The sequence below is a fragment of the Haemorhous mexicanus genome, chromosome 23 (genome assembly GCF_027477595.1).
Source record: "Haemorhous mexicanus isolate bHaeMex1 chromosome 23, bHaeMex1.pri, whole genome shotgun sequence".
In the NCBI taxonomy this organism is placed as follows: Eukaryota; Metazoa; Chordata; class Aves; order Passeriformes; family Fringillidae; genus Haemorhous; species Haemorhous mexicanus.
The window spans coordinates 2,105,085-2,130,292 of record NC_082363.1 but is presented as its reverse complement, the minus strand read 5'-3'; the positions used below and the strand labels follow the sequence as shown (position 1 = coordinate 2,130,292).

The following is a 25,208-nucleotide window of genomic DNA, read 5'->3' as shown; positions in this document are numbered from 1 at the left end:
CAGCGGTGTCATCCCTGGCTCCAGGCCCTGCTTTCGAGCATCGAGCCGAGTGTTTCCCAGCCTGCCTGGGAACAAGGTGACCCCGACACCTCCTCCTGCTCCAGGGATCCTCACCCGTGCCATCCCAGCCCCACCCCCAGCGGGCAGCAGGGACGAGCAGCCAAGAAAATAAGTGTTAATTTATTGGACAAGACCCGCAACAGCCCCGTCCAGAACCCGCGAGCGGCACCGTCGCCTTCCCGACGGGGAAGAGTTAAAAAATAGAGAATTTGTGGGGTCTGCAATGCTACAGAGGTCCCATCCCCAAGCAGAGGTGCTCTGCCCGAGCATTCCAAGCGGAGAAGGGGCCCAGGCGCTGGGGATGGAGCAGCAGCCTCGGCAAGCTGGGAACGGGGACTGTAAACTCCCTACACATCTAGAGGGGACTGGGGCTTCACAGTGACACAGCTGGGGACACCAGGGACCCCCTTCCTGACGGCCTGGGCAGGCCACGAGAGGGTGGCCAGCCTGGGAGTGGGGGGGAGTCCTGCAGGAAGAGCCATGCTGGATCCTCCTCCTCCTCTGGATCTTCTCGCCCGTTCCTCCTCCACCTCCTGCTCCTCTGGGCTGCAGCCATGGGATCAGGGTGGCCGTGGGATCAGGGTGGCCGTGGGATCAGTGTGACCATGTGACCACCATGGCTGTGGGCTCAGCGTGGCCATGGGATCAGTGTGGCTATGGAATCAGCGTGGCCACGGGATCAGCGTGGCCACGGGATCAGTGGGGCTGAGGGATCAGAGATCAGTGTGGCCACAGGATCAGTGTGACCATGTGACCACCATGGCTGTGGGCTCAGTGTGGCCATGGAATCACCATGGCCATGGGATCAATGTGGCTGTGGGCTCAGTGTGGCCATGGGATCAGCGTGGCTGTGGGCTCAGTGGGATCACCATGGGATCACCATGTCCACAAGATCACTGTGGGATTCCCATCTGTGATGCTGAAGGATCCCACCTGCTGCATCCTTGCTTTTTCCAGGATAAATAAATTAAGGAAGTGTCCGAGGGCTGGGGCAGAGGCACAGCTGGCACTGCTATCTCACAGCCAGGGACATCCTGGGCGTGGCGAACAGGGGCTGGTCCAGGGGTGGCCAGGCCGGCTGCTGCTGGCTCAGCTCCTTCTCCAGCCTCTTGAAAAGCTTCTTGGAGGCTTTTTTCCGGCGCAGCCGTCGGAAGCAGCCGAGCAAGCCGTGATCCAGGGCAGTCTGGGGCCAGAACAGGAGGGAAACGGGGTTGGGGGAGGACAGGAGAGCCCCATGCCCACCTGGAGAAGCTCCAGGGGGATGCCCCGTCCCAAAGCCCCCCTGACCTACCTCCAGCACGAAGGCAGCGAAGAAGTTGAGGGCGGCGATGCCCAAGAGGAGCAGCTTGAAATTGAAATCCTCGATGGGCTGGAGCTTCAGCAGGGATTTGGGGAAGCCCAGCGGGTACAGGGTCAGCCAGATCATCAGGCCGAAGAGCAGGATGAGGACGAGCAGGAAGAGCACTGGGGGCGAGAGGGGGCGGGGTGAGGGCAGGGGAGAGAGGGCTGGTGGCTCGCGGTGTCCCCGTGGGTGTCCCCGTGGGTGTCCCTGTGTCCTCACCGTTGGTGTAGAGTGGCTCCCGGAAGGGGTAGCCCTTGGACATGGCCACGGCCAGGATGAGGTACTGGAAGCCGGTGACACAGAACAGGACAGTGTTCTCGTAGTTGGGCAGGTTCTGGGGCGCTGTCACCGTGCTGTTCAGGGGGACGTACCTGGGCCAGGGGACAGGGTCAGCAGAGAGGCCAAGAGGGGCCGAACATCACCCCTGGTTCTCCATCAGTTACAACTTTGGGAAGAGCAGGGGCAGCTCCAACCTCTGCTCTGGGACCAGGGATAGATCCCTTGGGAACGGGAGCTGGGCCAGGGGGGTTGGGTTGGAGATCAGGAAAGGCTCTCCTTTCCCAGAGGGTGCTGGGCACTGCCCAGGCTCCCCAGAATGGTCCCAGCCCCAGGGCTGCCAGAGCTCCAGGACAGGCTGGAATTGCTGGGGTGTCTGGGCAGGGCCAGGGGTTGGACTGGATGATCCTTTCCAGCTGAGGACATTCCATGGTTCTCTGTCTGCTGCCAGATCCCAAATCCCAGGACACACCCTGGGCTCTGCCACAACCTTGCTGCTGTCCCCATCATCAAACCCTCAGGAAACCAGGGCAGGTTCAGGTGGGATATTGGAAAAGACTTCCTCGTGGGAAGGGCTACAAAGCACTGGAACAGCCTGTCCAGGGGAGGATGGAATCACCACCCCTGGAAGTGTCCAAAAACCCCGTGGACCTGGCACTTGGGGCTTAGTGGCAAACAGGGGCTGGCAGTTGGACTCGATGACCTTTTCCAACCCTGAACCCCACGATTCCCAGATCTGGGGCCCTCACCAGCTCTGTGAGACGGTGATGAAGTAGCTGAGGACCTGCACGGTGATGAGCAGGGCTGTCTGCAGCAGGAGGCTGCCCAGCACCAGCCCGCTGATCAGGGCTCCCTGCGGCCGCCGCACGCCCAGCGCCGGCGCCGGCCCCGTGCGCCCCATCAGCACGGCCACCGTGGTGGTGATCACCAGGTCGAAGAACAGGAACTGGAAATCACTCAGGTTGGTGTTGATCTGGGGAGGAGGGAAGGGACAGGCTCAGACCCAGTAAGGCTGATACCTCAGGGTTTTAGTTTTTATATTTCCCGTGTGTTTGTGACCCTGCAGCTCTTTGGTGTGTAACTCCAAACTCCACAGGCAGTGCCAGCTGCTGCTCTCCCGTTCTGGGCAGACACAGCAATTCCTCTCCAGCCTGGCAGTCAAGGACACCTCACTGCCTCAGGCCCCAGAGATTGAACAAAAGGGAGCTGGGGGAGCCAACCTGGGGTAAATGACTTCATTACCTGGAGCTGTAATTGCAGCATTAACCCCCAATATGCAAATGTAGCAAAGTTACAAAAGTGTGAAAACCTGTGAGCTGTTTTTCTTGGGTGCAGCCCCTGGGGGGCTTCTGACTGTCCAAAATGTACCTGAGGGCCCTTCAATAAATACACCTGCTTTTTATTCCCTTGTCTGGCTCTGCTTTTAGGCAGCCCCAAAAGGCATGGGTGCCCCAGGAATTCTGAGAAAAGCAGGGATTCAGGGTGGCACTCACGGTGTAGAGCAGGAGCACGGACACGAACTGGACCAGGCTGTACAGGGCCATGTACTTGAAGACCCCGAAGGAGGTGACCAAGGAGCACCGGCCCTCCCTGAGGGGGACACAGCGTCACCACCGGCCAGCCCTCCCCGGGAGGGATCCCGAGAGCACTTCGGCATTCCCGGCATCCCCCGCATCCCCGGGATTCCCCAGCTCACCGGATGACCCTGGGCACGCACTCGATGGTGGCCACGCGGGAGGTGAAGGGCGAGGCCACCGACGCCTCGGCCTCGGACAGGGAGATGCCGACGTCGGCCGCCCGCAGCGCCCCGCAGTCGTTGGCACCATCCCCGCACATCCCCACGCAGTAACTGCGGGAGAGGGAGCCCTCATTCCTCAGGGAATGGGAGAGGGAGCCCTCATTCCTCAGGGAATGGGAGAGGGAGCCCTCATTCCTCAGGGAATGGGAGAGGGAGCCCTCATTCCTCAGGGAATGGGAGAGGGAGCCCTCATTCCTCAGGGAATGGAAAACTGAGCCCTCATTCCTCAGGGAATGGAAAACTGAGCCCTCATTCCTCAGGGAATGGAAAACTGAGCCCTCATTCCTCAGGGAATGGGAGAGGGAGCCCTCATTCCTCAGGGAATGGAAAACTGAGCCCTCATTCCTCAGGGAATGGGAGAGGGAGCCCTCATTCCTCAGGGAATGGGAGAGGGAGCCCTCATTCCTCAGGGAATGGAAAACTGAGCCCTCATTCCTCAGGGAATGGGAGAGGGAGCCCTCATTCCTCAGGGAATGGAAAACTGAGCCCTCATTCCTCAGGGAATGGGAGAGGGAGCCCTCATTCCTCAGGGAATGGGAGAGGGAGCCCTCATTCCTCAGGGAATGGGAGAGGGAGCCCTCATTCCTCAGGGAATGGAAAACTGAGCCCTCATTCTTCAGGGAATGGGAGAGGGAGCCCACATTCCTCAGGAATGGGGAAAGAGAGCCCACATTCCTCAGGGAATGGGATCCCACATTCCTTAGGGAATGGGGAAAATCCCTGGCTCAGCCCAGAGAAGCTGTGGAGGCCCCGTTCCAGGCTGGACCTGGTGAAGTGTCCCTGCCCACGGCATGGGTGCCACCAGGTGATGTTTGAGGTGTCTCCCAACGCCGCCCACCCTGTAATTCCAATATCCATCCCCTGGGATCCATCCCCTGGGATCCAGCCCCTGGGATCCAGCCCCTGGCCTTACTTGAGCTCCTGCAGGCTGCACACCAGCTGGGTCTTCTGCTCGGGCAGCATGCGGGCGAACACGGTGGCCCGGAGCAGGATCTGCCAACAGGGAGGATCCGTCAGCGTTCCCGGGGGGCAGGGAACTGGGAATGGCCAGCTGGGCACTGGAAATGTCCAGCAGGGAACTGGGGATGTCCAGCTGGGAACTGGGAATGGCCAGCTGGGCACTGGGAATGTCCAGCAGGGAACAAGGTTCCCAGCCTCCTGGAGGGTTCCCAGCGGCACTGGAAGGTTCCCAGCCCACTGGAGGGTTCCCAGTGGCACTGGAAGGTTCCCAGCGGCACTGGAAGGTTCCCAGCCCACTGGAGGGTTCCCAGTGGCACTGGAAGGTTCCCTGCCCACTGGAAGGCTCCCCAAGGCCCCTGGGGGCTCCCTGCCCGACTCACCCTGGGCAGCAGCTCGGAGAAGTGCTCGCAGACCACCTGGAAGGATTTCCCGTTGAGGGCGAAGTGGCAGTGCCGGGCTGGGAGGGAGGAACCGTCCCGCTGCTGCAGGCCCTGCCAGGAAACAGCTCCAGCTCCAGCCCCAACCCCTGCAGGGCCCCCGGGCCAAGCCAGGACCCACCTGGAGCAGCGGGAATAGCTCCCAAAATCCCAATTCCCAGTGGGGCTGTTTGGGGCACAAGGCTGGGCTGACCCAGTCATCCAAGCCTAGTCTGGAGCAGTAGGAATAGCTCCCAAAATCCCAATTCCCAGTGGGGCTGTTTGGGGCACAAGGCTGGGCTGATCCAGCCATCCAAGCCTAGTCTGGAGCAGCGGGAATGGCTTCCCAAAATCCCAATTCCCAGTGGGGCTGTTTGGGGCACAAGGCTGGGCTGACCCAGTCATCCAAGCCTAGTCTGGAGCAGCGGGAATGGCTCCCCAAAATCCCAATTCCCAGTGGTGCTGTTTGGGGCACAAGGCTGGGCTGACCAAGGTCTCCATGCCAGACCTGGAGCAGTGGGAAAGGCTCCCCGAAATCCCAATTCCAGGGACACCAATGAGGCTGTCAGGGGTGCAGCCCAGCATTCCACGCCCAGCTGGGAGCAGGATCGAGCAGCAGCCATGGGCAGGTGTTTGGAGCTGCCATTCCAGCCTGGATCCCTGGATGTGCTCCAGGGAGAGGCAGGAGCAGCTGAACCTCTCCAATGGATGGGTTTATCAGGAGCAGGATCACAGCCTTAACTGCCTCCAAGGATAACGATGATGGAAAACCCCTTCCCATCCTTGGGAGGGCTCAGGGCCAGGCTGGAGCACCCTGGGATAGGGGAAGGTGTCCCTGCCCATGGAATGGGACAAGCTTTGAGGTCCCTTCCAACCCAACCCGTTCTGGGATTCCGGGATTCCCAGGACTGTGGAGAAAGCCGGATTTGAGGGACTCAATTTCTTAGATATTGGGAAGAAATTCCTCCCTGGGAGGGTGGGGAGGCCCTGGCACAGGCTGCTCAGAGCAGCTTTGGCTGCCCCTGGATCCCTGGAAGTGTCCAAGGCCGGGCTGGAGAGGGCCTGGAGCAGCCTGGGATGGTGGAAATTGTCCCTGCCCGTGGGATGGGATGAGCTCTAAGATCCCTCCAACCCCAACCACTCTGGAATTCTGTGATTCCACAAAAAACCGAGCCCTGCAGGGTGCCTGGGCAGTTTGGGCTCCCAAAAGGTGTCCTGGGCTCTCACCTCGGGCTGCTCCTCGCCCTGGGAATGCTCGGCCAGGACGAACTTGAGGGTGGCAGGTTTGTCGTGGCCGGGTGGCGAGGCTGTGACGAAGATCACGCCCTCCCTGGGCTCCACCATGCGGCACCCCCGCGCCACGTTCATGGCTGTCAGCATGTTGTCACCTGCCAGGGACACATGGGCCATCAGCAAGGAGGTTTTGGGATGTCCAGGCCAAGAGGAGCAGCTCCAAGCTGCCATGTCCCCTCTCCCAGCCACCGCAGCCATGTGGTGGCTTCGCTTCCCTCTTCTTTCCTCCAAAACCTCCTGCCTGTCCTGCCCCAACGAAATGTGGATTCAACCCCTTTCTCCTGCCTGGAAAACACGCAGAGGTGACCCTAGGCATGGAATTTGGGATTTCAAACACAGCAATATTTAGGGGATGGACAGCAGAACAATGAGTTCCTCCACCCAAAACACGTCCACGCCCTGAGCCCCGCAGTGGATCATGCATCCCGAGGGCAGGGATGCACAGAGCCAGGACCCAGGAGTCCTCGTGGTGCCCCACAACTGCTTCAGGCACAGATTCCTGCTAGGGGTCATGCTGGGGCTCCTGGTGGGGTCCCTGGTGGGGTTCCTGGTGGGATTCCAGAGGTGGGGTTCCTGCTGAGATCCCTAGTGGGAATCCTGGGGTGGGGTTCCTGGGGTGGGGTTCCTGGGGTGGGGTTCCTGGGGTGGGGTTCCTGGTAGGGATCCTGGTGGGGTTCCTGGGATGGGGTTCCTGGTGGGAAAGCCCTTTCCCTGGCACACTGCCCAGGACTGTCTATGTGCCGTCCCTCCCCGAGCCCCGGGTGCTGGTCCCTCCAGGGTCACCTGTCACCATGACGGGGCGGATGTTGGCGCTCCTCAGCAGCTGGATCACCGGGGCAGACTCCGGCTTCAGGACGTTCTTCATGACCAGGAACCCCAGGAAGCTCAGGCCGCTCTCCACAGAGTCCCTGGGGGGAGACAAGGAGCCTTTAATCACCTCCAAAACCAGCACAGAGGATTTAGCGGTGTGAGCAGCTAAAATCCATCTTGGAACTGGCCAGGAATTCCCTCTGTATGGATTAGGGATGAATTCCCTGCAGGGCACCCCAGAAAATGCCGGGAGAGAGTGAGCAGATGGAGATGGGAGTGCTGGCACTGACCTGGGGAGCTGCAGGGCCTCCTCGAAGGTGGCCACTGTGCCCAGGGCTTTGCAGGCCAGAGCCAGGACCCGGAACCCGTCGGTGGTGTAGTGCCGGAGCATCTGGGAGAAATCCGGGGGCACTGGAAAAGCGAGGCCAGAACAGCTCCTGAGGGGGACACGGAGCTCTGGGGTTTGGGTGCTCATGAGCAGCTGCTCCTCGGGGAGCCTGGAGATCCCAGGATGGGCTGGGGGAAACTCTCCCCACTCCAAGAAGCCTGGAGATCCCATACTGGGCTGGAGGAAGCTCTCCCCACCCCAAGGGGCCTGGAGATCCCAGCATGGGCTGGAGGAAGCTCCCAACCCCATTCCCCATCTTCTGGCTCCTGTTTCCTTTCCCTCCTGTGGCTGGAGCCACCCCAAAGCCTTTGGGAGCTGCACCACAGCCTTCCTGAGGATAATTCCCTGGGGGATGAGCCTCAAGGATGCAGCCAGCAGGACTGGGGGTGAGCCCACCTCCCAGTACCAACCAGTTTCCTTCCTGCACAGACTGGCCACCATCTCCGGGGCGCCCTTGACATAGGCGTGGGCCGAGGCCTCCCCGGGCAGCTTGACCAGGACGCTCATCCTCTGGAGGGAGGAGGAGAACGGGAAACGCCGCAGGATCCCCAGGGGGGCCTGGTGCCTCTGTGGAGAGTGGGTGGGATCAGGGCCGGGCAGGAACTCCTCCAGGAGGCAGGAGGGTGGGCAGCTGTTCATGGGGTTACCCTGTCCAGAGGTTGCTCCTCCTCTGGTGGAGGTTTCACCACAGCCAAGACCTTCATCTCAAACTGCTGGAATGCCGGGAGTTCCCCTTCCTCCTCCTCCTCCTCCATCATCTCCAGGTGCTGAAATCGAGAGGGCAAAAAATTGGCTGAGCTCGTCCACCCACAGAGGGTCCAGAACCGCCGAGATTCCCAACTCCTCCCTCTGCGGCCCCGCAGCCTCACCCAGCCGGTGGATTCCAGCATTTTGATGTCCACGGGGTCCCCGACGAGCTGTCCCCGCAGCGGTGACACGGTGTGGCAGCTGGCCAGGGCGTAGAGCAGGGCGCCGGCGGGCAGGCGGCGGGGCTCGTGCACGATGGGCAGGAAGTGCTGCTGCTCCAGGGGCACCACGCCCCACACGTCCAGCCCCTCCTGGGTCAGCGTCCCGGTCTGCGGGCACAGCACGGTGGGTCCGGGCAGCCCCGGCGCCCGCCCGGCCCGCCCGCCCGGCCCGCCTCACCTTGTCGAAGCACACCAGGCGGATCTTCCCGCACAGGTTGATCCGTGGGGGGCTGATGCAGAAGATTCCCTGTTTTTTCAGCCGGTTCTGGGCATAGATGGTGCCCACGGTCATGGCGGCCGGCAGCGCCGGCGGCACGATGACGGTGACCAGGTCCAGGGCGCGGATGATGATTTGTCCCACTGGGACCTGGGAGGGGAGGAGGAGGAACAGGGTGGGCATCCCTCCCCTGATGGGTCCCTGCAGGCTCTCCCGCTCGCTCCACCAGCCCTACCTGGTTCCTAACCAGGATGAGGACGCTGTACAAGGTGCCGATGAGAGCTGTGCAGGGGCAGAAGTGGCTCGGTTACAAAGCAGGGCACAGCAGGGAGCTGGAATGGAATTCCATTCCAAGGAATCTGGCTGCTCCAGGATGCACCTCGGCACCCAGACCTACCCAGGACGGCGAGGAACAGCACAAACTTCACTGCGTCCTTGTAGAACTTGAAGCTCACGGGTTTGGGGTAGAGGATGGAGCTGATGAGGTCCCCCTTGGCCGTGCAGAACCCTGCGGGACAGGCAGGAGGTCACCATGGCACCGCTCCCAAGGGCACGGATTTAACCTGGCATTCATCCTGGATGATCCCCCATGCCCTCACCTGTGCGGGTGACCACGGCCAGCACCTCCCCGCCCACGTAGGCCTTGGCCTGGATGACCTGAGTGCCGCAGAACAGCGTGTGCCGCCGGTGCTCCTCGGGGCAGTACGCGGCTCCGCCCGCCGGCAGCGGCGTCTTCATCACCGGCACGCTCTCTCCTGCCCAGAACATTCCAGGGGGGGATTGTCTCCCCAGGGGGGTCAGGGGCCAGCAAGACGGAGTGGGAAGGTGGCTCTGACTGAATCCCGTGGGAATGTGATGCCTTAGGATTTCAGTTTTTCTGTTTTTGAGACCCTGTGCTGCGTTAGTGCCCAACTCCAAACCCCAGACAGGGCCAGCTGCTGCTCTCCTGCTCTGGTCACACACAACAATTCCTCTGGGCATGAAACTCAAGGACACCCTCCAGCCCCAGGGCCCAAAAAGGATAAACAAAATGAGTTGGGGGGCAGCAAACCTGGGGTAAATGACTTCATCACCTGAAGCTGTAATTGGAGCATTAACCCCTGATATGGAAATGGGGCTAACAATTTATAATTGTCTGAAAAACTCGTGCCCATCATCCATTTTGGGTGTAGCCTCGGAGGTTTCTGACTGCCCAGAACTGGAAGGCCTTCAATAAATACCCACTTTATCCTCTAAACCCTGTCAGGCCTCTGCTCTGCTCCAGGGGCAGGGAGGGCTCTCACCAGTCAGCAGGCTCTCGTTGACCATGCACTCCCCGGTCAGCAGCGCCGCGTCGCACGGCAGCAGCGCCCCGGCCGCCGGCAGCCGGATGCAGTCCCCGGGCACCAGCTCTGCCGAGCTGACCACCAGCTCCTCTGGAAAACAACCCTGCTCAGGGCCTGGGGAACGGGCACTCATCTCCAGGCACCTGGAGAACCTGCTCAGGGATTGGGGAATGGGGCACTCATCTCCAGGCACCTGGAGAACCTGCTCAGGGATTGGGGAATGGGCACTCATCTCCTGACACTTGGAGAACCTGCTCAGGGACTGGGGAATGGGGCACTCATCTCCAGGCACGTGGAGAACCTGCTCAGGGATTGGGGAATGGGGCACTCATCTCCAGGCACGTGGAGAACCTGCTCAGGGATTGGGGAATGGGGCACTCATCTCCTGACACCTGGAGAACCCGCTCAGGGATTGGGGAATGGGGATCACTCGTCTCCTGACACCTGGAGAACCCACTTGAGGATTGGGGAATGGGGACACTCATCTCCAGGCACCAGGGAAGGAATCCCTGTGGGATAAGGCAGCAAACAGGAAGGGGTTAATTCCCTGGAGGTGGTAAATTGAGATCCAGGCCTGAGGATAGCTGATCCAGACCAGAATTCCCAGCAGGGAGGTGCCAGGCCTGGGGATAGCTGATCCAGACCAGAATTCCCAGCAGGGAGGTGCCAGGCCTGGGGATAGCTGATCCAGACCAGAATTCCCAGCAGGGAGGTGCCAGGCCTGGGGAAAGCTGATCCAGACCAGAATTCCCAGCAGGGAGGTGCCAGGCCTGGGGAAAGCTGATCCAGACCAGAATTCCCAGCCACCCCGAGCGCTGGGAATGGCACAAAGACCTGTGGACAGCCAGGGTCTGGGCTGTGTGGCAATGGAACCACCAGAGGAACCCCAGGAATTCCCAGTACTGGGAAGAGCAGGAGGAAAAGGGCTGGTGGGACAGGGCAGGGATTGATGGGGGATTATCCTTGTAATCAATTTCTCTCTCTCCTTCCCTGAAATCTCCTGTTAAATCAAATCCATATTGGCTTTGGAATATGGCCTTGTCTGCACCTTCATTTGGGCAGAGGCAGCTTTTACTAACTGGACCCCAAAATTATTCCAGTGTCTCATAAGGTTATTCCGTGTATGGCAGCATTATTCCCACGTTTAATAATGTTATTCCCATATATCAGATTGTTATTCCCATGTATCCCAACATTATTCCCACACATCCCAACATTGCTCTGGTGTCTCATAACATTATTCCCATGTATAATAACATTATTTCTATGTATCCCAACATTATTCCCATGTAGCCCAACATCGCTCCTGTTTTATAACATTATTCCCACATATCGTATCATTATTCCCATGTATCCCCCAACAGTATTCCCGTGTATCCCAACATTATTCCCACACATCCTAACATTATTCTGGTGTCTCACAACATTGTTCCCATGTATAATAACATTATTCCCATATATCATAACATTATTCCCATGTATCCCAACATTATTCCCATGTATCCCAACATTATTCCTATATCCCAACTTTACTCTGGTGTCTCATAACATTATTCTTATGTATAATAACATTATACATAATGTATAATAACATTATTCTTATGTATAATAACATTATGTATAATAACATTATGTATAATAACATTATTCCCATATATCATATAATTATTCCCATGTATCCCAACATTATTCCCATGTATCCCAACATTATTCCCATGTATCATAAAACTGTTCCTGTGTATCCCAACATTATTCCCACACAACCCAACATTGCTCTGGTGCCTCATAACATTATTCCCATGTATAATAACATTATTCCCATATATCATAAGGTTATTCCCATGTATCCCAACATTATTCCTGTATCCCAACACTATTCCCACACATCCCAACATTACTCTGGTGTCTCATAACATTGTTCCCATGTATAATAACGTTATTCCCATAAATCATATAATTATTCCCATGTATCCCAACATTATTCCCATGTATCCCAACATTATTCCCATGTATCATAAAACTGTTCCTGTGTATCCCAACACTATTCCCACACATCCCAACATTACTCTGGTGCCTCATAACATCATTCCCACGTACAATAATGTTATTCCGGTGTGTCCCAACACCATTCCCACCTATCCCAACACTACTTTGGTGCAGAACCAGGATCCCAAAGGACATGTCATCCCAACCCCCATCCCAAATCCCCTCCCTCTCACCTCCTCCGGGCCGCCGGACCCGGACCCCCACGGACATCCTGGCCATGTTCCGCAGCGTGGTGCTTTGCTGGGGGGGAGGCAGTGGTCAGAATCCACCCAAAACACGGGAAACCATCCCTAAAAACGGCCTGGGGGGCTCGGAAGCAGGGCCAGAGGGCAGGGAGAGCTGGGAGAGGGCTGTCCCCCCCCGGAGCGGGGCTGTGGCCCCAGAGGAGCTGCCCCCGCCCACCTTGCGCGTCTCGTAGAGGGACAGCCCCAGCGAGAAGGTGGAGATGAGGAAGATGCAGGCGGCGTAGTAGTAATAGGCATCACACACCCACAGCACCATGCTGAGCACTTGGAACAGGTAGAAGGGGTTGAGCACCTGCAACAAGGAGAAAAAACAGGTCTGGGAGCTCACTGGGAGACCTCCTTGGGGTGGGGAGCCTCCCCCAGCCCATCATGGGAGTTCCAGGTTCTGCGGAAATAGGCAGAGCTTCCTCCAGCCCATCATGGGATTTCCAGGCTCCTTGGGGTGGGAGAGCCTCCCCCAGCCCATCATGGGATTTCCAGGCTCCTGGAAGTGGGGAGAGCTTCCTCCACCCCATTATGGGATTTCCAGGCTCCTGGAAGTGGGGAGAACTTCCCCCAGCCCAGTATGGGATTTTCAGGCTCCTTGGGATGGGGAGAGCTTCCCCCAGCCCAGTATGGGATTTCCAGGTGGGAAGAATTTCTCCAGGCTCCTTGGAGGAAGAAAAGCTTCCTCCAGCCCATTGTGAGCCTTCCAGGCTCCCGGATTCAGAGGAGAACCCAGCCCTTCCCTGGGGCTGGCAGCCCCCAAACCCTCCATCCCCCCGGAATTCCCTATGGATGCTGCTCCCAAGGATGCTCAGTCACCTCCTCAACCCCTGGGGGCTGCTCCTGTCCGTGCCCAGAGGGTCAGGAAGGGTCCCCTCCACAGCTCTGCCTTCTCCCCAAATCCTCTCCTCCCTTCCCAAGGGCCGGGCAGCGTTTCCAGAGAGGGACAGGGAGCAGGAGAGGGATCTGTCCTGCGAAAATCCGCTTGGGAAGCCCAGCCCAGAACCCACCTCCTCCACCAGGAGCCTGGCGTAGGACTTGACGGGCACCTCGATGAGGTTGGGGCCATAGATCTTCCTCCTGAGGGGGGGAAGGACAGCAAGGGAATTTTATCCTTGGGAAGGAGAGGGAAGGAGTTTGATCCTTGGGAAAAGAGAGGAAAGGAGTTTAATCCTTGGGAAAGGAGAATTTGATCCTTGGAAAAAGAGTGGGAAGGAATTTCATCCTTGGGAAAAGAAAGGGAAGGAATTTCATCCTTGGGAAAAGAGGGAAGGAGTTTGATCCTTGGGAAGAGGGAAGGAATTTCATCCTTGGGAAAAGAAAGGGAAGGAATTTCATCCTTGGGAAAAGAGGGAAGGAGTTTGATCCTTGGGAAGAGGGAAGGAATTTCACCCTTGGGAAAAGAGGGAAGGAGTTTCACCCTTGGGAAAAGCTGCATTTCCAGCCCAAGGCCCCTCGTGCTGCCCAGACCCCCACAAGGAGCCGGGTTATGGGGAGAAGCCAATCCCAGGAATTCCATCCGGCCCGGCAGTTTGGGGTCCGAGGCTCTGGGATTTCCTGCTCCCTGGAAAAGCCCCAGGAAGCTGCCAGCCCCACCTGGTGCCGTGCTCCTGCAGGTCCAGCCCGGCCTGGCACAGGTGCAGCTCTGCGCAGCTCCAGCCCTCGTCCAGGACGCTGGGCAGCCAAGGAGAACAGGGAGAGCGTCAGCCCCAGCGGGGAGGGCGGAACAAACAGCAGGGCCAAGGGCTCGGGACAAACCCCCCCTTTGGAAAGGGACAGTGCCCTGTTCCTTGGCCTCCCTGCAGCCCACGGCTGCCAAGGGAAGCCAACAAAAGGGGCACAGTCCGAGAGAGAGCCGGGAGTGTCCGGCCCTGCCAAACCGCCCCGGGCGCTTCCCCGTGCCCGGAGCACCCTGAGGGCAGCAGGGATGGCTCTGAGGCCTGGGAGTCCTCAGGGTGATGCCTCAGGGTCTGAGTTTTTATATTTTCCGTGTGTTTGTGACCCTGCAGCTCTTTGGTGTGTAACTCCAAACTCCACAGGCAGTGCCAGCTGCTGCTCTCCCGTTCTGGGCAGACACAGCAATTCCTCTCCAGCCTGGCAGTCAAGGACACCTCACTGCCTCAGGCCCCAGAGATTGAACAAAAGGGAGCTGGGGGAGCCAACCTGGGGTAAATGACTTCATTACCTGGAGCTGTAATTGCAGCATTAACCCCCAATATGCAAATGGGCCAAAGTTATAAAAGTGTGAAACCCGTGAGCCGTGGTCCATTTTTGGGTGCAGCCCCTGGGGGGTTCTGACTGTCCAAGGAGCCTCGAGTGAAAGCCTTCAGAAACACAAGTGACTTTATTCCCTTAATTTGGGCTGGCCTCCGCTTTTAGGGAGCCCCAAAAAGGCACCAAGGGACAGGAGATACTGGGGATGCCGGGGGCAGGAGGTCCTGAGGGAGCTCAGGGAGCTGGGAATGCCAGGATCCAGGAGGATCCTGAGGGACCTGGGAAGGCTGGGAATGCTGGGATCCAGGAGGATCCTTATGGAGCTCAGGAATGCCGGGACTGCTGGGATCCAGAAAGATCCTGAGGGAGTAGGAATGCTGGGATCTAGGAGAGTCCTGAGGGAGCTGGGAATGCCAGGATCCAGGAGGGTCCTGATGGAGTGGAGGGAGCCGGGGCTGCTGGGATCCAGGAGGATCCAGGAGGGTCCTGAAGGAACTAGGAATGCCAGATAGGATCCAGGAGGGTCCTGAGGGAGGCGGGAATGCCGGGATCCAGGAGGATCCTGAGGGAGCTGAGGGAGCAGGAATGCTGGGATCTAGGAGAGTCCTGAGGGAGCTGGGAATGCCAGGATCCAGGAGGATCCGGGATGGTCCCGAGGGAGCTGGGAATGCTGGGATCCAGGAGGATCCGGGAGGGTCCCGAGGGAGCCGGGGGAGCGGGAATGCCGGGCTCTGGCAGTACCTGACCCTGCAGAAGGCCTGCCGCCGCTCCAGCCACACGTAGCGCATTCCCTGGAACAGGTAATACCTCAGGAGGTTCTTCTGCCGGAAAGGGACGGGAAAAGGAGGTGTGAGCGGGGGGACAGGGACAGGGAGAGGGCCTGGGGGCAGGGAAGGCGCCGGGGCCACCTCGTCCTTGTCGTGCAGCCGCACGGTGTCACGGCTCTCCTCCTCGTCCGGCACCGCCACGGCCACGCTGCTCCTGCGCCCCGGCTGGGCCCCGCGGTGCTGCTCCAGGCTGCGGGGGGACATCTGGGCTCAGCCATGGCCTGCCAGCCTCCCTCGGGGACACTGAGCTCAGCCATGGCCTGCCAGCCTCCCTCGGGGACACTGGGCTCAGCCATGGCCTGCCAGCCTCCCTCGGGGACACTGGGCTCACCCATGGCCTGCCAGCCTCCCTCGGGGACAATGGGGCTCAGCCATGGCCCGCCAGCCTCCCTCGGGGACACTGCGCTCAGCCATGGCCTGCCACCCTCCACTGGGGACATCGGGGCTCAGCCATGGCCTGCCACCCTCCCTTGGGGACACTGGGGCTCAGTCACCCTCCATCAGAGACACCCGGGCTCAGCCATGGCCTGCCAGCCTCCATCAGGGACACTGGGGCTCAGACATGGCCTGCCAGCATCCATCAGGGACACGGGCTCAGTCACCCTCCCTTGGGGACATTGGGGCTCAGTCATGGCCTGCCACCCTCCATTGGGTACATTGGGGCTCAGCCATGGCCTGCCACCCTCCCTCGGGGACACTGGGGCTCAGACATGGCCTGCCACCCTCCCTCGGGGACACTGGGGCTCAGTCACCCTCCCCTGGGGACAGTGGGGCTCAGCCACCCTCCCCTGGGGACAGTGGGGCTCAGCCACCCTCCCCTGGGGACAGTGGGGCTCAGCCACCCTCCCTCGGGGACAGTGGGGCTCAGTCACCCTCCCCTGGGGACAGTGGGGCTCAGCCACCCTCCCCTGGGGACACCCAGGCTCAGCCACCCTCCCTCGGGGACACTGGGGCTCAGCCACCCTCCGCAGCGCCAGGAGTGGCCCCGGACCGCAGGGACACAGCCCGGCTCACCTGGCCTCGCCCAGCGGCTCCGTCAGCACCTTGGTGGTGAAGCACTGCCCAAAACGGTCCTGAAACACAGGGATGGGGACTGGGAATGCCCGCAGTGCTCCCAGCTCCTTCCAGACCCCGGGAAGGCCCTGGCCACCCATCCCGGGTGGGGGATGAGGTTTGGGGACAATGGAGAGGAGTTCCAAGCTGGGCAGGCTGGGATGGAAGGGAGAAAGGTGGAGTTATTTTAGGAATAATGATGATTCCTGGAATGGGACAATTCTAGGAATTATATAATAAATTCCTGGGATAATCTGGTGCTTGAGGAAAGGAGATGCCAGACACAGGCAGGAGGACAAGGAGAGAGAACATTCACAGGGTCCTGCTGGGAACCTGGGGCATAGCCCAACCCTGGATCCACAGAATCCACCCCCTGATCCACAGAATCCACCTCCTGATCCACAGAATCCATGCCCTGATCCACAGAATCCACCCTGATTCACAGAATCCAACCCTGGATCCACAGAATCCAACCCCGGAATCCAACCCCAGATCCACAGAATCCAACCCCGGATCCACAGAATCCACCCCCCTGCTCCACAGAATCCAACCTCAGAATCCAACCCCAGGCCCACAGAGCCCAACCCCAGAATCCAAGCCTGGATCTACAGAATCCAACTCCCAATCCACAGAATCCAACCCTGGACCCACAGAACCCAAACCCAGACCCACAATACCCAACCCTGGATCCACAGAATCCAACCCTGGATCCACAGAATCCAACCTTACACCCAATGGAATCCAACCCCAGACCCATGGAATCTAATTCCCAGTCCACAGAATCCAAACCCAGACCCACAGAATCCAAACCCAGACCCACAGAATCAACCCGGAATCTGCAGAATTCAACTCCCAGTCCACAGAATCCAACCCTGGAGCCACAGAATTCAACCCCACACCCAACCAAAACCAACCACAGACCCAAGGAATCTAATTCCCAGTCCACAGAATCCAACCCCAGACCCACAGAATCCAAGCCTGGATCCATAGAATCCAACCCTAGACCCACAGAATCCAACCCTGGAGCCACAGAGCCCAAACCCAGACCCACAAAACCCAACACTGTATCCAGAGCCCAACCCTGGATCCACAGAATCCAATCCCACACCCAACAGAATCCAACCACAGACCCATGGAATCTAATTCCCAGTCCACAGAATCCAAACCCAGACCCACAGAATCACACTCCAATCCACAGAATCCAACCCTGGATCCACAGAAACCAACCCCAGACCCACAGAATCAACCCGGGATCTGCAGAATCCAATTCCCAATCCACAGAATCCAACCCTGGATCCACAGAATCCAACCCCAGACCCACAGAATCCAACCCCAGACCCACAGAATCCAACCCCAGACCCACAGAATCCAATTCCCAACCCACAGAATCCCGCCCCCCAGCCCAGCCCCACTGCCGGGCTCCCGGCTGGGCACTCACCCTGATGATGAGCCAGTCGGCCTGGCCCAGGGCGCAGGGCTGGCACTTGGCCTGCACCTCCAGGCTGGGCTTCCAGTGGAAGAGCAGCAGGAGCAGCCCCGCGCTCAGCACGGAGCCCGCGTGGCACAGCAGCACCCGCCAGGAACGGCGCTGGTAGCCCGTCACCTCCTGGGGAGAGGGAGGGGACCTCTGGGGACGGATCCCTGGGGACTGACCTCTGGGGATCGATCACTGGGGATCACTGGGGATCGATCAATGGGAATGAATCACTGGGGATTGATCAATGGGGACCGATCACTGGGGACTGATCATTGGGAACTGATCACTGGGGATCACTGGGGATCGATCACTGGGGATCGCTGGGGATCAATCACTGGGAATCACCGGGGATCGATCAATGGGAATCGCTGGGGATTGATCACTGGGAATCACCAGGGATCGATCAATGGGGATCGATCCCTGGGAACTGATCACTGGGAATCACTGCGGATCAATCACTGGGGATCACCGGGAATAACTGGGAATGAATCACTGGGGATCATTCACTGGGAATTGATCACTGGGAATCACTGGGAATTGATCACTGGGAATCAATCAATGGGAATCACTGCGAATGAGTCACTGGGGATCAATCAATGGGAATCAATCACAGAATGACTGGGAATCAATCATTGGGGATCACTGGGAATAACTAGGAATCAATCATTGGGAATCACCAGGAATCAATCACTGGGAATCAATCACCAGGGATCGATCACTGGGAATCACTGGGAATCAACCACTTGTGCCTGGCTGCTCAGACATAAAATCAGCTAAACTCGATTACCATCCATTAAACCCCAAACTCCCAAGATCCCAGCGTGACCGAACCCCAGGCAGGGAAAACCAAGGGGCTGGAGAAGCAGCACCTGGGGGTGTGGGAAGCCCCGGGATGGGTGTGGGAGCCCCCCCAGGCCGGACCTACCATGTGGGCCGGGTCCGTGTCCGGCTGCAGCGTCCCGTAGCCCGGGCGCCGGGCCCCCAGCAGCCGGCTGCTGTCTGCAAATCCACCAGAAACACGGAGAAGGGTCAGCAGAGGGGCCGGCCAGCCCCGGAGGAGGTGGTGGCTCGTGGCCCATCCAGCCGGGATCGCTGCCCCCTCATCCTCCCGGGCACGTGACGGTCACGGGGACGACGCCGGAGCAGCCCCGGGATTTCTGGCGTTATCCCAGGAGCTCAGCGGGCACGGGAAGGGAGCGGGGCTGGGCCAGAGCCAGGCCAGCTCTCCCTGACACTTTTCCAGCTCGTTTGCTCCTTGTTTGCTCCCTGGGTTTGCTCCTGGCCGCCAAAAATTGGCATTTCCCAGTTTTTAACCATGTGCCAATTCCTGTTGGGCTCTGCTGCACCCCAAAGCCCAGCCTTGGAAATTAGGGGATCCCCTTGGATCAGGGGTCATCCCTGGGATCCACCCAGGTGGGATCTCAACCACCACCCTCCGTGCCTGAAGCTGAACCTGCTCATTCCCTAAATCCAGGATGGATCATGAGTCACTGAGCCTGCTCATTCCCTAAATCCAGGATGGATCACAAGTCACTGAGCCTGCTCATTCCCTAAATCCAGGATGGATAACAAGTCACTGAGCCTGCTCATTCCCTAAATCCAGGATGGATCACAAGTCACTGAGCCCGCTCATTCCCTAAATCCAGGATGGATAACAAGTCACTGAGCCTGCTCATTCCCTAAATCCAGGATGGATCACAAGTCACTGAGCCTGCTCATTCCCTAAATCCAGGATGGATCACAAGTCACTGAGCCTGCTCATTCCCTAAATCCAGGATGGATCACAAGTCACTGAGCCTGCTCATTCCCTAAATCCAGGATGGATCACAAGTCACTGAGCCTGCTCATTCCCTAAATCCAGGATGGATTATGATCACAGTATTCCCAAGGCCGGGATCTCAGAGCAGCAGGGGGGAGGCAGCACGTGGCACAAGCACGGAGCTGGGAGCTGTTCCTGCTCCTGGAACACGTGGATATTTCCTGCCTGAGCCAGGGTTGGGTTTCCAGGAGGGCACAGAGACCAGCTCAGGGATTTACACTGGAAAAACCGCCCCGGCTGGATTCCTGCTGCTCCCTGTCCACCCCAAAGCTCCTCTGCAGGGAATAAAAGCCATTCATTAAAACCATTCCCTGGTTTTGGTGATCCCGGTGGGGGAGATCCATCTCCAGCTCCCACAGCTGGTGTTGCCCCATGGGATAAATTTGGAGGGGGGGAATTGGGGGATGAGCCCGAGGGATGGTTCGGTAAAACAAAAGCTGTCCCAGGAGCCAAGAAAAGAAAGGGAGGGGTCAGCTATCCCCAGTGCCAGCCTCAAATTCTGCAAAAAGCAGGAATTCCAGCTGCAGGGACACCGGGAGCGCTGCCCTTCCCAAGGGCAGGACAAAGGACAGGGCGGGGGGTCATACACCAGGGCTTTGCCCGGTATCTGCAGGAGGGGGAAAAAGCATCCAAAGAACCTGAAATCAGCCCGGTTCCCTTCCCGGAGCCCCTGGGCAATGGGAAGCCCGGCCCGCCCCTCTCCTGAACGGAACTATCCCGGCTCTTCTTGATCCTAAAGCAATAAATCCTTGGGAGGAACCAAGCGGCTCCGCACAGCCCCGTCCCCGCTGAATTCCTCCCCTCCCGCTCCCATCCCGGCTGTTCCCAAAGCTCGGCAGGTGAGGAGAAGCCCCGGCACAGACCCACCCCGCCTCATCCCGCCGGGAGCGCCCGCGGAGCCGCTCCCGGTAGGGCTGGGATCGGCCGGGCTGGGACGGGTCCGGATCGGATCGGGAAGGGTGGGTCCGGATCGGATCGGGAAGGGTGGGGCCGGCCGGGATGGGATGGGTCAGGATCGGTCGGAATGGGATCGGGAAGGGTGGGATCGGCCGGGATGGGATGGGTCAGGATCGGATCGGTAAGGATGGGATCGGTCAGGATGGGATCGGCCGGGCTGGGACCGGCGGCGCCGCCACCCCCGGTGCCCCCGCGGCCGTGGCCGGGCAGATGCCGAGCGGAGCGGCCGCGCTGCCGCCGCAATCCCGGCACCGAGGCCACTCCTTGTCGGCAAACACGGCGCGAGGGCTCCTGGATGTCCCTCCTCCGCCTCCGGATCCCGGGAATTTCCCCGGAGCCCTGCACAGCGCTCTGCTCTCTGCTTCCCGCTCCGCCGCTAAAACAGGGATGAGGAGGAGGATAAGGGCCAGGAGAGGCTGGAATCCCGGAGGGGTCAGGATGCACCGGCCTGGCTGCTCCGGGGAAGAGGGGAGCGAAGATCCTGCACTGAAGATGGATGTGCACGGCCAAAACCCCACCTGGAGTTCCCTGCAGCTGCCTGGCTCCGAGTCCAGGCCCTGCCCTGTCCTCTCGGGTGGAAATTTGGGAAGAGGCTGCTCGGGATGCTCCCACAGCCACTGCACATCCTGGTGGGGGGGGGGGTGAACCCTGGACTCTGGAGCGCAGGGACGGAAGCCAGGATGGGATCGGGATCCAAGACCTGGCTGGGGATCAGCTGGGAATGCCAGGTCCTTGTCCCAGGATTTGGATCCAAGTCACAGCCCCCTCCCCAGAGGAGGTGCACATGGAAAACAGACGGATGCTGCTCCTGGAGACTTCTCCATCAGCTTCCCTGGGCAGCCCTGGCCCTTCCCAAGCCCCTTCCAGGAAGCAAACGAACCCCAAGGGGGCCTGGAGACCTCCTGCTGCTCCCATGGCTCCTGCTGGATGGTCCCAGGCAGGACCATCCATCTGTCCATCCATCCATGGATCCATGCCTCCATCCATCCATCCATCCATCCATCCATCCCTCCATCCATCCCTCCATCCATCCATCCCTCCATCCATTCATCCATGCCTCCACCCATCCATCCATGCCTCCATATGGACTGGAAGCTGCACACAAGATCAGGATGCTCCATCCAAGGAAGTTTCGTTCCAACCACTGAGGTTGGTGGGATGGGGATGGCAAGGCCAACCTGGGGAGATGGGGACATGGAAAAACAGGATAAGGCAAAATCTGGGAAAGAGAGACAATGTGAGGAAGTGTTTGGGTCATGGAGGGTGAGACACCCAGGAGGATCTTCCAGAGCCTTCAGCTCCGGGATGGGAGATCCCACGGCTGAGGGCAGGGTCGGGCTGAGATCCTGGTGATCCTGCCCTTCCCATGGATCCCACAGGAACCCCTCCCAGCCAGTCAGGGACACGCTGCCCTTCCCATGGATCCCACACACCAAACCCAGCTGGACAGGGATGTGCTGCCCTTCCCATGGATCCCACACACCCATCCTGTGCCGCTGGAGCAAACCCATCTGACCAGGTGGTCAGGTCCTCCCAGAAAAACTGCCCAAGGCTGGAGGAACAAAGGCTGAGATGGGTCTGATCCAAGGTGGGGACGTGGAAAACCAGGATTCGGACTCCCCAGTGCTGGGAAATCCATGCTCAGGCAACAAACCCCTGAGACAGCTGAGGAACAAATTCCTGGGAATTCCCAGCAGCCCCATCCGCCTGCACCGGTTGTGGTTTGGGTTTTTGGAGAGCTCCTCTGTGAGGAGCAGGGCTGTGCCATGTGCCTGTGAGATCCCTGCATTCCAACCCTTCTGGCACAGGGGGATCCTCCCTGGCACCCAAGCCCAGCTGCCAGTCCGGAGGGAAGTGCCAGGAATATCCCGGCTTGGGGAACAGCGCGGTGTGAGCAGGAAAACAGCGGGATCACACCCCAACCCCACATCTCCCCCAGCTCCAGGTAATGAGGGCTCCTCCCTCCCTCAGGAAGAGGGGCTGCACTCCCGGCATTCCTGATGGGAAGTGAGGAACTGGGGGGGAACAACTCCTGCAACCCTTAAATCAGGAACTCAGGGAAAAGAGGGGGAGCTTGGACCCCCAAGCGCTGCTTGGCTGTGGATCGGGACTGGGACTGGGATTGGCAAGGGGGATCCCGGGGATCTGAGCGGGATCAGCACAGGGATGGAACTCCCAGAGCACCCAGGGATGTCCCCTCTGCCCTTCCCTGCCCAGCCGCTCTGCCTGGAGGAAACGTCCCGGCAGGAAAGGGGCGAAGGTCGCTCGGCTCCCGCATTCCCGGGAATGGGAATCCCGGCCGGGAGCCCTGGAAGGATCCGGAATCCCGGGTGCCCTTTTCCCACCGTGCACCACATTCCATCATTCATCCATGAAAAAAACCCTGGGATTGCTCCAGGATGGGATCTGAGGGGCGATGGGTCCTCCCAAGCCCAAACCCCAGTCCGTTCCCCACGATCCCCGCGGGAGAGGGACGGGAGCGTTCCCGAATTCTGGGTGGGATCCACCCGGGGGAGCAGCTCTGGGAGGGCCGAGGGGAGCCAGGGTGGGGTTTGGGCCTGGGGGAATTGGGGTTTGGGGGGCTTGGGGGGTTTGAGGGGCTTGGGGGGGTTTGAGGGGTTTTGGGGTTCGGAGGATCTGGATGGTTTGGGGCTTGGAGGCTTTGGGGGTTTTGGGGGGTTACGAGGGTTGGGGGTTTTGGGGTTTGGAGAGTTTGGGGTTTGGGAGGTTTGGAGGCTTTAGAGAGTTTTTGGGGTTTGGACAGTTTGGGGTTTGGAGGGTTTTGGGGTTTGAAGGATTCGGACGGTTTGGGGTTTGAGGGGTTTTGGGATTTAGAGGATCTGAATGGTTTGGGGTTTGGAGGCTTTGGGGGGTTAGGAGGGTTGGGGGTTTTGGGGTTTGGAGGGGTTAGGAGGGGTGGGGATTTTGGGGTTTGGAGGGTTTGGGGTTTGGACAGTTTGGGGTTTGATGAGTTTGGGATTTGGAGGGTTTAGGGGTTTTGGGGTTCAGAGAGTTTCAGGAGTTTGGGGTTTGGAGAGTTTGGGGTTTGAAGGATTTGGATGGTTTGGGGTTTGAGGGGTTTGGGATTTGGAGAGTTTGAGGGTTTTGAGGTTTCAGGAGTTTGGGGGGTTTGGGATTTGGAGTTTGGGGGTTTTGGGGTTTTAAGGGTTTGGAGGGCTTGAGGATTTTGGGGTTTCGGGAGTTTGAGGTTTAGAGAGTTTGGGGGTTTTAGGGTTTGAGGGGTTTGGGATTTGGGGGGTTTGGAGCACCCCCCAGCCCTTCCCCCAATTCCTTCCCCTCGGATCCATGGTTGCACTCCCAGGGCCGGAATTCCCAAGGGATGCAGAGCCAGGAGGTCCCGGGCTGGGAGAGGGGCCGGGAAAGAAAGTGGGATAAAAATGGGAAATAAAGCGAAATAAAACACGGAAATAAAGTGAAATAAAAAGGGAAGTGGAGCAAAATAAAAAAGGGAAGTGGAGCCCAATAAAGTGAAATAAAACAGAAACGGAACAAAATAAAAAAGCAAAATAAAGTGAAATAAAAGAGAAATGGAATTTTAAAAGTGAAATAAAGCAAAAGATAAAAAGCAAAATGAATTGGAGTGAAAAAAGGAAAAAATGAAAATGAAAAAAAATAAAGGAAAATGATAAAGGGAAATGAAAAAACAAACAAAGCAAAATTATGCACAAATAAAAAGCAGAAAAACAAAGCTAGGAAACAAAACTACAGCAAAATAATGATGCCAAATGTAAAATTAAAAAGTGAAAGTAAAAAAATAAGCCACAAAAGAAAGCAAAACAAGGAAGCAAAAAAGCAAAATAAAATTAAGTCAAATAAAGCGGAATAATGAAGAGAATTAAAGCAAAATAAAACTGCAGAATAAAAAAAAGGTAACAGAATAAAGCAATAGTAAAAAAATAAATAAAGCATAGTAAGGCAAATTAAAAAAGCAAAAATTTTGAAGAAAGGCAAAATAATAAAGCGAAATCAGTGGGAATAAATGAAAATACATGGGAATAAACAGGAATAAACTGGAATAAATGGGAACACATGGGAATAAATGGAAATAAACGGGAATAAACGGGAATAAATGGCACTGGAGCCGCACCGGTGCCGCCCCCCGGGCTGGGCTGGAGCGGCCCCGGGAGCCCCCGGCGGCGCTTTGGGGTCCGGGGGGCTCGGGGCACTCGGGGGGTCCCGATCCCTGACCCCGACCCCTCATCCCGATCCCGATCCCGACCCCATTCCCGGATCCCGGCCCCGGTGCCGGTTCCTGACCTGAGCTCATGGCGCGGCCCCGCGGCCCCGCGCGCCGCCGGAAAGGGCGGGGCCAGAGCGGCGGGGAATGCCGGGAAATGGAGTCCGCACCCCAAAACCAGGTGTGACACCCCGGGGGATGCTGGGAATTGGAGTCCACACTCCAAAACCAGGCGTGACACCCCGGGGGATGCCGGGAAATGGAGTCCGCACTCCCAAAACAGGTGCGACATCCAGGGGATGCCGGGAATTGTAGTTCACACCCCCAAACCAGCTGTGATGCCCCATGGGATGCTGGGAAATGGAGTCTGCACCTCAAAATAGGTGTGATACATCGGGGGATACTGGGAATTGTAGTCCACACCCCAAAACCAGGTGTGACACCCCCGGGGGATGCCGGGAAATGGAGTCTGCACCCCAAAACCAGGTGTGACACCCCAGGAGTGGCGTCCCTGTGACCTCGCAGGAGCAGCAT

At 58.5% G+C, this 25,208-nt stretch overlaps 1 protein-coding gene and 1 long non-coding RNA gene across 5 annotated transcripts; both read right to left on the bottom strand.

The window, feature by feature from the left end:
* Positions 1 to 159: 159 nt before the first annotated feature.
* On the bottom strand, positions 160 to 24,799 carry ATP13A2 (ATPase cation transporting 13A2). Of its 4 annotated transcripts, none has more exons than XM_059866895.1 (29): positions 24,755 to 24,799; positions 18,626 to 18,699; positions 17,662 to 17,829; positions 16,185 to 16,243; positions 15,252 to 15,360; positions 15,085 to 15,164; positions 13,726 to 13,803; positions 13,140 to 13,209; positions 12,302 to 12,436; positions 12,073 to 12,139; positions 9,812 to 9,943; positions 9,128 to 9,283; positions 8,926 to 9,036; positions 8,764 to 8,810; positions 8,490 to 8,678; positions 8,213 to 8,419; positions 7,991 to 8,110; positions 7,754 to 7,910; positions 7,246 to 7,366; positions 6,929 to 7,053; positions 6,080 to 6,240; positions 4,817 to 4,927; positions 4,390 to 4,469; positions 3,375 to 3,527; positions 3,172 to 3,268; positions 2,428 to 2,651; positions 1,622 to 1,773; positions 1,352 to 1,524; positions 160 to 1,243 (listed from the first exon to the last, which is right to left on the bottom strand). In XM_059866895.1, exons 1-29 carry the CDS (start codon positions 24,762 to 24,764, stop codon positions 1,073 to 1,075), a joined length of 3,537 nt encoding a protein of 1,178 aa, XP_059722878.1. In that variant the 5' UTR covers positions 24,765 to 24,799; the 3' UTR covers positions 160 to 1,072. The 4 variants fall into 4 exon arrangements, with proteins under 4 accessions (XP_059722878.1, XP_059722876.1, XP_059722880.1 ...); XM_059866893.1 differs by lacking the exon at positions 24,755 to 24,799 and adding an exon at positions 20,387 to 20,514; XM_059866897.1 differs by lacking the exon at positions 24,755 to 24,799 and adding an exon at positions 20,387 to 20,514 and having other exon boundaries at positions 8,213 to 8,401.
* LOC132337899 (uncharacterized) lies at positions 10,978 to 12,056 on the bottom strand. Its single transcript, XR_009489291.1, has 2 exons — positions 11,482 to 12,056; positions 10,978 to 11,408 (listed from the first exon to the last, which is right to left on the bottom strand). It is a non-coding gene; the product is annotated as an uncharacterized LOC132337899 (long non-coding RNA).
* Positions 24,800 to 25,208: the final 409 nt, after the last annotated feature.

Coding starts and splice junctions, on each gene's coding strand:
- ATP13A2 (XM_059866895.1), bottom strand. Junction 8,420..8,489: donor GCCTGGTGTGCTTCGACAAG/GTGAGGCGGGCC, acceptor CTGTGCCCGCAG/ACCGGGACGCTGACCCAGGA. Junction 1,525..1,621: donor GGAGCCACTCTACACCAACG/GTGAGGACACAG, acceptor TCTCGCCCCCAG/TGCTCTTCCTGCTCGTCCTC.